This window comes from Drosophila albomicans, chromosome 2R (genome assembly GCF_009650485.2).
Source record: "Drosophila albomicans strain 15112-1751.03 chromosome 2R, ASM965048v2, whole genome shotgun sequence".
Taxonomy (NCBI): domain Eukaryota; kingdom Metazoa; phylum Arthropoda; class Insecta; order Diptera; family Drosophilidae; genus Drosophila; species Drosophila albomicans.
In genome coordinates this window covers 34,796,591-34,807,780 of record NC_047631.2, presented here as the reverse complement: position 1 = coordinate 34,807,780, position 11,190 = coordinate 34,796,591, and the positions used below count along the sequence as shown (strand labels likewise).

Sequence of the window (11,190 nt, the reverse complement as noted above, 5' to 3'; positions counted from 1 at the left end):
ATGAACGAGAATGAGAGCAAAAAACTATGCAAAGCTGGCAGCCATTTAACATTTGGCTTCTACCAATGCCTCTGCTTGTTTCTGGCTTTCGCTTTGGCTTGGCTTGGCTTGGGACTTGTTCTGGGGGCTGGGCTCATGTTAATAAGAAACTGTGTCAATGTCGACATCCGTTTGAGCCAGCTGCACAGGCAGCGACAGAGATAGAGAGAGGAAGAGGGAGAGACAGAGAGAGAGGGAGAGATAGAGCGAGGGAGAGGAACAGGCCACTTGAGATGCAAACAGGTAAAAGGCCGCAAATTTAAACATTTGTCTACTCCAACACGCACCGTCGCACACCCACACACACACATACGTCTATAAGCACACGCACACACACTTACACTGCTACGCTGATAATTTGAAATAGAAACGGAACGAAACGAAAGCCTGCGAAACATTGGTAAAACGGTCATCCGCAATGGGCAGCAACAGAGACAGCAGTCAGCTGCTGCTGCGGGGAACACTTTGGAAATGGAACATTAAGATGGCGCTGCCTCTGTGCATTGTTATTGTTCTTGTTCCATGTTGTTGCTGTTGTTTTGGGGCCTTCCTTTTGGGCACTGCAGCCCAACGCCACCCGCTGTGACAGCGCAGCGGGAGCGCGAGTCTGTTGGCCACTTTTTCATTTTGATAAATTGGCAGCGACAATTCAGCAAGAGTTGACAATTACCAGCACAAGCTCATCTCGGTATGTGTATGTGTGTGTGTGTGCATGTGCATGTGTGTGTGTTCCTTGTATAATTAAAAGCAAGAAAAGCAGGCATGAAATTGTTTTGCTTAAATGTCTTTGACTGCCACTGCTGCAGCCGGTTGGTGGTCCACTTTTCGACATGATCGAATGCGAATGCGCCACCACCATAATTATGCTGCCAAGTGCTACCACAGCACCTCTGCACATGTGTCTCTCTCTCTCTGTGTGTGTGTGTGTGTGTGTCAAGGCTATGCTTAAAAATTGTCCAGAACATTTGCACATTTTGATTTGTTGAAGTTTTTTAGGTGCTACACTGAGCGCAATTTCCATTGTTCCACGCTGTCACAAAGTAGTCTATTAGAAATACATTCTCTTTGCATTTCCTATTATTCTTTAATTAAATTGCATGTAAATTGCATTTTCTATATTTCAAATTTCATTTAAGTTCATATTTTAAAAATAAATATTGTTTTTTAGTCCCTTAATATTTAATAAATATGCATGAACTGCAAATGCATGTTGGATAGTGAAAATAATTCACTAACTTGAAGTGAATTTGTTTTGCTTTTAACAGACAATTTGTTGCAGAAACGTAAACACTTTCAGTAGCAGAGATCAATGTAAAGTTTACTCAGTTTTTATTAACGACAAATCAAATATTTGGACTTCAGTCTCTTAGCAGCTGGCTCCATATATAAATATTGCTGCGACTAGATTAAGCTAAAATAATTATGATAATATCACGTAAGTAATATAAATAAATTCGCAAAGAGTTGGCTTTAAATTCAATTAGCAATTTCGGCAAGTGTTAAGTCTTCAAAAATCTAACAGACACCACAAATGCCGCATGCTGTTGTCCTAGTGCAATGCTAAAGCTGCACGTGGTAGCCAAAAAGTAGACTGCACGCCGAAACAGAGACACACACACACATAGATATATTTAAAAACACACACTGCTGACTGCATGCCTCTGCTGCGACAAGTGCAGAGCAGCGTCGACTGCGACGCCAACGCCGAAGCAGACGCAGCGATAAGATAAAACGTGCGATGACAAAAAGCACCCAAAGCGAACGACGACAACAACGACGACACGACGACGACGACGCGACGATGACGAAGGACGCCGAAGCTCTGCAATGAGCCGACTGCGACGCCGAAGCCGAAGCAAAAGCCAACGGCGACGGCGACGGCGACGTCAACGCCGAAGCCAACGATGTCTGTGTTGGTTGCTGGTGCTGGTGCTAGGCTGCGGCTGCGGTTGTTGCTGGTGCTGGTGCTGGTGCTGGGCGCTTATAAAAGCCGCTGGCTCGACATGAGCGAACATCACAAAACAGCGAAGCGCGTTGCCGAGCACACAAGAGCCAAGAGTGGAGGCCAGAATCAGAGTCAGAATCAGAATCAGATTCAGAATCAGAGTTAACCAACGGTAAAGTGAAACAATAACTCAACACTGACTGTAGCAACATTGTGTGTGTGTGTGTGTGCGTGTGTGTGTGCGTGAGAGTGCATTTGTATTTGTGTTAAGAGTTTCCGTTACAAAAATAATGCCACAATTTGGAAAATACATTTGGAAAACCGACAAAAGCACAAGAACTAGACGAAGACCCAGAAAGGGGAAATAAGAACAAGGCGCAAGTAACGAGCACAGAAGAAGAACAAGAGAACAAGGATGAGGATGTCGATGTGGATGTGGATGTGGAAGTGGAAGTGTCCAGAACATCAGAACAGGTTTCGTTAGTTCGCCAGTCAAGTGGGCTGACAGCTTTGCAAGGCAAAGAGGAAGTGCGCCTACCTGGCCCACCTCTTTGTGGCAAGCTGCTCCCCTCCTGCGGCGCTCCTTCACCTTGCTGTGCCTCATTGTGAGCAGCGAAGAAACTTAACAAGTGCAAGTAATGCTGCTTTTGTAATGAATTCATTCAAAGTGTTGCCAAAGTTTTCCATAAAGTTGCCAAACAAAAATACTCGCACTCGAAAAGCAAAAGCAAAAAGCATACTCAAGGATCCTCGTCGTCGTCCTGTGTTGCGTTTGTTGGGTTTGTTTGGTCAGCCGCTTCGTGCAGTTGCCGTGTGCGCCGCAGGCCTAAAGCATCAGCCACTGGCCATTGTCTCTTGTATTTTCTCTGCTCTGTTCTCTCTCGTCTCTCATCTCTCATCTCTCTTGTCAGTTGTCAGTTGTCCGTGTTCCGTGTTCTGTGCTCTGTTGTTGCCCCACTAAATTAAATGTAAATTAATGCAAATTACCCAAATTACTGCGGGGCCACACAATACAACAGCAGCAGCTGTGCAACTGCGACAGTCGAATGCAGTTCTCTCTTTCGCTCTCGCTCTCTGGCGTAAGATAAAACACAATCGCATTGTCTATTATTTTAAATTGGCTGCGCAAATTTGCGGCATCGCAAAAGTAATTAGTGACCATTGTAAACTGTGCCACATCTCAGTAGAATCGCAATCAGAATCAGAAGCAGCCAAGATGGCGAACTCTCAAGCAAAGGTTGATTTTCGATCTCTAATGTCTTGAATTTGTTTTATTCTTATCCTGAAGAGCAACTGCCATTAAATGTGAAGACAATAAAACTACCTTTCATGTGCTCATCTGAGCAGAATCGCAATCAGAAGCAGAAGCAGCGACGATGGCGAACTCTCAAGCAAAAGTCGGTTCTCGATCTCTAATGTCATTCATCCTGATCCTAAAGAGCAACCGCCATTAAATCTGAAGAAAGTAAAACTTCCTTTCATGTGCAGCACGAATTTAGCCATTGTAAACTGTGCCACATTTGTAATCAAATTCAGAAGCAGACGCAGCGAAGACTCTCAAGTAAAGCTCGATTATCGATCTCTGATGTCTTGCATTTGTTGTATCCTGATTCTGAAGAGCATCCGCCATTAAATCTGAAGACAATAAAACTTCCACGAACAATTTATCCAACTCATGTAAATTAAGTATACGCCTCGTCTATTTGGCAACACACAATCTCAACTTTTAATGGCCTGATAAAAGCACAACCACAGCTCACTCCCAAGACTCTGTGAAATGTCAATTAAAATTTTTATGACCTAATATTGGCCTAATAATTATAATGTGAAAGATGAATGTTAATGGCCGGCTAGCTGCCCATAAAAAGTGACAACAAAAATTGGCAACAGCGCGAGGCATTTGAGTTATTAGAAACTGGACACGAGACAAGAGACCCGAGGCGGGGACTAATTAACGAGGCGCGCGTTTGTCATTGACTGAGCTAATGTGGTTCTTCCTGGCTGAAAGCCACAACCAGGCTACAACCACAACTATAGCTAAAGCCATAACCAAAGCCAAAGCCAAAGCCATTCTGCGGCTTGGTGCGCGTGGTTTTCATGCACTGGCGCATGAGTAGACGAGCATTGAGTATTGGGTATTGATATTGTTAATTAATGCTCAGCTTGTCGCAAGCCCCAAACATAATGAGCGCCAGCGGATGGCGAGCGGAAGGTGTGAGCCAAAGTGACGGGAAATGTGTAAATATTAATGCAAACATTTAATTGGCAGCAGCAAACGCAGCGACGGCAAAACAAATTTGCGTTGAATGTTCAACGTCGAACGCTATTTAATTCCTATACGACCAAACCACGTGGCGTATGCGTAATATGACCAAATACCACCAAAGCGAATTCAATTTGCGCGCATATTAAATTATTTATTTCACTCTTACTTGTATGCGCGCGTGTGTGTGTGTGTGTGTATGCAAATATATCGGATATGGCTAGTCCGATTATATACTCGCATACTCATATAGCATAAAATGTGCAACTGCCTATTAAAAGGCTTTAAATTTCATTTCCAATTTCCATCACGCGCATCGTTGAGGAATGCAAATGAAAGCCAACTCCATTGGCGACACATTTAATTTAATTCCATCTGTTCAAGTGATTAACAAAAATTGGTAAACTGATTCTGCCCTTGTAATGAATTCATTTCCAAAAGAAAAAACCATTCCAACATTTTTCGATTGAATCGCACTAAATATTCTTTATTTAAGCGATAAAATTTTAGTGTCGCATTTCCTTGAAATTATATTACATTTTTATTAGCATAGTTTAGTTTGTCATCAAAATAATAATTTACGATGAAAGAAATATTGCTCAATGGCAGTCACATTAAATTTGATGAAGATCTTAATAATATTAGTTTAACACTTGAGAAAATGTCCAGTTGGGTTGACAGTCTTGTAATGATGTCAAGAGCAGAAGAAGATGGAGATTTGAAGCTAAGCTATGAGTAAGGCTGATTTAATTTAATTCGCAGGCTGCATTATTCTAAAGGAAAATTCTTCTCGCTAGCCATCGCTTTTATAGCCTTTCCATTGCAGTTTGGCTGGCAGCCCAACTCATCATCAGCCAGAGGCAGCGGCCATCCAGCAGAAGGCAGCAGCCTCGTCAACTCACCTGCTCTCAAACCGAATCCGTATCCTCATCCTCATCCTCATCCTTATCCGCATCCGTATCTACGGCATGTCGTTATTGTTGACGCTGCTGTCGACGTCGTTTTCGTTGCCATCATGTTCATTGCATTTCGCTTTCCACTTGACATCCTGGCTGCAATTTCCTTGTTGTGAAATTATGCTTTGCCTTTGCCATCCCCTCAGATGATGAACACCAGAAAACACAACACAACAGCACAGTAAACGGCTGCAAGGTGATTCGTTGGCTTGTCCAAAGTAAACTAAAGTAAATAGTTTCCGAATGAAGCCCTTGGCCACACTCCTCCTTCTCTTCAGCTCTAGCGATTAACTGAATGCGAACAAAAGACTATGCGGCGCATCAAAGCTGGCAATGACCATGTGCAATGTGTGATGAGGTTGATGCGACGATGACGATGACGATGTTCATTGCTTCTTTGCTACATATTTGCTCTGATTTAGCGTGCCGCCTTTGACCTCGTTGGCAGTTCGTCGAGCAGTTGGCTGTTTGCTTTTGATTGAAGGTTAAATGAGCCGTGGCTCGGAAGGCTGACAGACGATCCGTTCCCCCTACCCCCTACCCCCTACCTCCTACCTTCTTTGTCGCATTCCCGCTTCGCATCGTGCTGAGCTTTTGCATTTGCATTACGCGCGCATCCTTTGTGCATCCTTAGACAGTTTTATTTTATTTCCTTTGGTTGAATTAGCTGGCATAAACTAACGCGCGGGGCGGGGCGATGTGCTGAAGAGAACAATTTAAGACCCCGAAACGAGAGCAGAGCCCGATTTCGTCTCTTGCCCATCTTTTTCACGAGTCATCAGCGGGCCAACATTGCACTGACTGTCACGCCCACTCGAGCGTGTCCGCCCCTAATTGAGTGCACTTTAAATTTTAAACTATTCTATTATTATTATTGTTCTCTCTTTCTCACCCTTTTAACCATCTAATTTTATTAGACAATTTTCGATTCTCGTATTCCACAGCTGACGAAGAGTGTCGAAGGAAGAGTTCAACTTAAACAGCAACTAAACTAAAGTCAACAATAATACAAAATGTCCATCTCCGATTTCCGCAAGAAGAAGCTGCTGTTCCTGTTCAATGTGTTCTTTGGTGAGTACACGTTAAGCCAGCCACTCGAAAGTGTTCTAAGAATTGTAAGACACAAGTTATGGTAACTCTTATAACTCTTACTCGTGATGACATTATTACCTGAGCGAAGACTAACGAACGAATAACTTTTTGCAATTGTGAAATTATTTACATTGCAGTATTGAGATAATGTTTTAAGTGCAATCTACAATCTACAATTGGCTGTCGACTGCACGTTTCGCAATTCAATTTGCCAACGAACCTCTTTCACACACGCTGCGTATACATAATGTGTGCTTAACTGCAAGTATTACCATATGCGCATTGCTCTTTGTGTCTTTGTACTCGTTGCCATTAGCCAAATGCCAAATGTGCTGTATGCAGTATGCTTTAAAGCCATTTTAGTTGAGAACTTTATGCCCATTGTGGCAAGTTCAACAAAGCAGAAAGTATTGCAGTGGCTGCTCTCAAAAGTAGGCAACACTTTTTGCAACTCTCTTGAACAAAAGATTCATGGACTTCGGACTTTGGACTGAGATTCGGACTCAACCAACCACACAAATTTTGAGTGCTATTCGATTATGACTAATTGACTAACAGTTAGCATTAAGCAGCAAACAGTGGAGTCCAGCATAAGCGGCTTCAAAGTTGCCTGTTGGCTGTTCGCAGTTGGCCATTTGCCATGCTTGGCAGCAGCTGTTATTTGTTGTTGCCTGTTGGCGCCATAAAACGCAAGCAGCAAATACTTGACACTGAAATTTAAAGTGGCCATTTGCACACCGTTGTCGTTGGCGTTGTCGTTTGTGCTGTCGTCGTTACCACGCCAAACCAAACCTAAAGGGCCATAAGCTGAGAGATGAGGCCATATCCAAAAATATAAAAAAAACCGAAAATCTGAAAATATGAAAATGTGAAAATCTGCCGAGTGTGCAGACAGGAAGTGCAATTTGGTGGCAGCTGTGCAGCTAACTCGTGTGCTGTGTGTGACACTCGTTCTCTCGCACCATGAGATCCGTTTAACTTTTATTAATGTGCATCCGACTCTATTTTCTATATATTGTTGTATTGTTGTTGCTGCTGACAAATAACCAACTGACCAACAACTGGACACAACATGCAAACAATGCAATCCAATTCACGCTAAATGCGCAATGGCGAATTGGCCCGCAGATGTGAACCAGAGCGGCGAAATCGACGTTAACGACTTTGAGCAGGCCATCGAGGTAAGTGAAGGGCAAAGCGGAAATGCGCCAGTCGAACAGAGAAAGAGAAAGCAATAGAGAGAGAGAGAGAGAGAGAGAGAGCAGAGGATTCTCTTAAATTATTCGAAAACAAATGTGGAAAAATGTTGTAATGAAATTCAGTAAACGCTGCTGATAAATATGCAAACCTGCGATGTTTATCGACCAGCAGCTGAATCGCCGAAAAACAACAAGAGCCACAAAAGAAGCACAACTAAATGCAACAATGTGAATGCTGCAAAGTTGCAGTGGCATTTTTTGCGGCACTCTGTTGATTTTGCATGGAATTCTCTCTCTCTCTCTCTCTCTTGGACTCTATTTGTTGGCTCTTCTCTGCTATGCTGTGTTCTGCTATTTTGGCTTGGCGTTTGCCAATTCACTTTTTGTTTATTCAACTCGTAACTGATAACTCAATTTATGTTTGTTTGTTTTTTCGACTGTCTGCTGCAGCGTGTGTGCGCTCTTCGCAAATGGCCAAAGGGAACGCCAAAGAACAAGGAGACTTACGAGGTCATGATGGAAATTTGGAATGGTCTGCGATCGAAGGCCGACAAGGATAACGATGGCCAGGTGAGCTGTGACATTCTACCACTATTTATCTCACAATCCAAGCTGGATGCGTGGCGCTATATAGCCACGAGAGCAGACCATAAAAAAAGCACAACTGACATGTCAAGTGCTTCGTTTTGGGGCTCGGGATTGCAGCTCGCCATTTGAATGGCTTCATTGTCAGTGCCAAAAGTGCTGAAATCTATGGACTGCACTCGATGCCATTGTGACAGCAGCTGACAAGTGGGCCTCACCACCACACACGCACTCGCACATCCACAACTATATATATGTATATGTATGTGTGTGTGTGAGTGTTGTAACGACAAGCATTACAAAGTCGGTCGCATACTGCACAAAAAATGCTCATAAATTTTCTTTTTATTCGAGAGGAGTGTGCAGTTGGGGAGCCTGAGAGGGTGGGGAAGGGGGAAGGGGGAAGCAGGAGAACTGTTGGGTACAGTAAGCAAATTCCACGTCGACAACAATGAACGGAAATTGAATTGTGAATTATTTGAGCAATGCAGTCTCAGTTCCGGGCCACGACTTGAGTTAGTTTTCTAGGCCGATGCTCATTACAAAAGAGAGAACGAGAGACAAAGTTTATTCGAACCAAATAGACTTTGGTTTTGTGCAACCAGTGAGAGTATCAGGCCATTGGATAATCGGGCACGAAATTAAATAATCCAGTTTAAGCCCACACGATTCAGTTGAGTCTCTCACAAATTCACTGCATGTGCGAAACAGGTGCAGTTGCCTTTTGAGACGCAGTGGCTGTTGCTGGCCATTGCATTTCTCAGTGGTCGGTGGTGTGGCCTCACTTTGATTGTGACACAGATAGCCACAAAGTTTTGGCTTGTAGCCAGCAACTTGACGAAGTTTGCTGCAAATAAGCTGAAGTCAACTGTTTGTGGCCTTTGTGCAGTTTTTGGCTTTGTGCTGCCCCGACTTGGATTTATTATTGTTGCCCTAACTCACTTTACAGCACACAGCAGACAGCTCAGCTATAGATAATAGGCAGAGTACATGACTACACATGAGACATGCGACCACAGCAACAGCAACAGCAACAACGACAGCAATAACACAACAATTGCCAGCAGAGCCACCACGACACGGTCAAGGATATGTGGCGGCCTATTTGGCATTTCAATTTGGCAACGCGTAGCACTTAGATGCAATAAACATAAAAAATATGCAGTTAGTTCAACTCGGGGGTGTTTGTTGTGGTTGCGGTGCTTCAGTGGTTTGGTGGCTTGGTGGCTTGGTAACTTGGATTGCCGCTGCAATTGATGGCACTGGCCGCACATTGTTTAGTGTTTGCTTATTTATGACCGACCACATTCGAACATTGCCAAACCACCCCGCAGCAACGACGCCTGCAGCCCGAAGCCACCAAGCCAAATATGCTCAAAGTCTTTGGCCCAATATTAGCAATGAGTCTACACTCCTCCTCATCCCTTGGCGGGCCAAGGGGCAGCGGCAGTTTGTTGAATTTGGTCAAGGCGTCGATTGCTGATGTTGCGGTAATTGCCGTTGTTTGCTTCAGTCCGGTCCGGTCCGTGTTCTCCTCTGTTCCGAAGTGAAAAAATTGCTCATAATGCGAGGGGGGCATAATGTGTTGGCCGCATAAATTACATCGACCAGAACACATTCTACCTTCTATCGAGCAGCTCGGATCACCTCACTCCCGCTTGAATCACCTCAGTCCAGTTGCCATCGACCACCTAGTGCCATTATGATGTTTTATGTGCTGTCGCCTCCTTCCACTCGTTACTCGCTACTAGTTATTCGCCAACTGCCAACTGGCAACTGGCAACTGGCTAGACGCTTTATGTCCTTTTCAACGCGTTCTGGGCGTAACGCATTAATCTGATGCTTTTAACCGTCTTGTTCGTTCCCTCTTTCTATCTATCCCTTTGGCAGGTCAGCGTGGATGAGTGGTGCAACATGTGGGACGCTTACGCCAAGGATCCCAGCAGCGTGATGGACTGGCAGAATACGTACATGAACTTTATGTTCGATTTGGAGGACGCATCCCATGACGGTGGCATCGATGTATCTGAGTTTACGCTCGTCTGCTCCAGTTATGGCCTCGACAAGACCGAGTGCGAGGAAGCGTTTGCCAAGATGGCCCAGGGAGAGAGCGAGGTGAATCGGGAACAGTTCTCCGCCTTGTGGAAGGAGTACTTTGCCGCCGAGGATGCGACCGCGCCTGGCAACTTCATCTTTGGCAAGACCTCGTTCTAACTGTATCGATTTGCATATTGGTCTGACTTGGTGATTGGTTAGCTGGTTAGCTGTTTTGCCACTAATTAAACTAGTAATATATCAAAATGTACATTCTAATTTAATGCTAAAGCTAAACAACAACTCAACAGGCAACAACTCCCAATCTCCCAAAACTCCACTTCGACTCCAACTTCTAATGATTACGATTACGATTACGATTACCAGTTGCGAGTACTATTAGCTGAATAGATATTCTGACGTTGTTAATTAAATGTTGTCAACTGTAACCTCAACTCAATCTTTTGCCTAATTCAATGTTCTAATTTAGTAGCCTTATTTGTTAATTAAAAAACGTCTCTATTTATATTTTATACTATACTAAAAAACGATATAGTATACTCAAACCCTAAAACTATTTATGTAAACGAATGCTCAAAACTCAATTGCAATTCTACTAAATATAGATTCGAGTTATCTGATGAAAAGAATACCCCAAAATGCGAGTATTGTTGATGCGTAAATTATTAAATGAAACCAATTAAACTGTCAAATTGTTTTGTGTGTGTAGTTCTAGTTTATCGTCGCATCTCTGGCGTTTAAATATAAATGTAAAGTGTTCTAACAAATTACAAACAATAAATGCTCAACATCTACAAAATCCCTATTTGCATACACGTATATATGTATCTTGAATGGGGAAGCCGGCCATTACTTGTTGCTGTTGTTCCAGTGGGTGGTGCTGGGATGAAACGAATCCCGTCTTATTTAAAGTGCTTGTGGCCACCGCAGGTTATGGTGCCCGATAAGATCAGCAATTGGCTGGCAATTTATGAAAATTATAATTTTGCTTAGGGCCACAAATAACCTTCGGTTCAACCACATTGTCGAGCTTGGGTGCACTTCGAACCGATTTAC

General features: G+C 43.5%; 1 protein-coding gene across 1 annotated transcript; it reads left to right on the top strand.

Moving 5' to 3' along the window:
• The first annotated feature begins 2,040 nt into the window (after positions 1-2,040).
• LOC117575313 (calexcitin-1) lies at positions 2,041-10,953 on the top strand. The gene is made up of 5 exons (XM_034259467.2): positions 2,041-2,156; positions 6,148-6,274; positions 7,424-7,476; positions 7,945-8,064; positions 9,970-10,953. Exons 2-5 carry the CDS (start codon positions 6,217-6,219, stop codon positions 10,291-10,293), a joined length of 555 nt encoding a protein of 184 aa, XP_034115358.1. The 5' UTR covers positions 2,041-2,156; positions 6,148-6,216; the 3' UTR covers positions 10,294-10,953.
• The last annotated feature ends 237 nt before the right edge of the window (positions 10,954-11,190 follow it).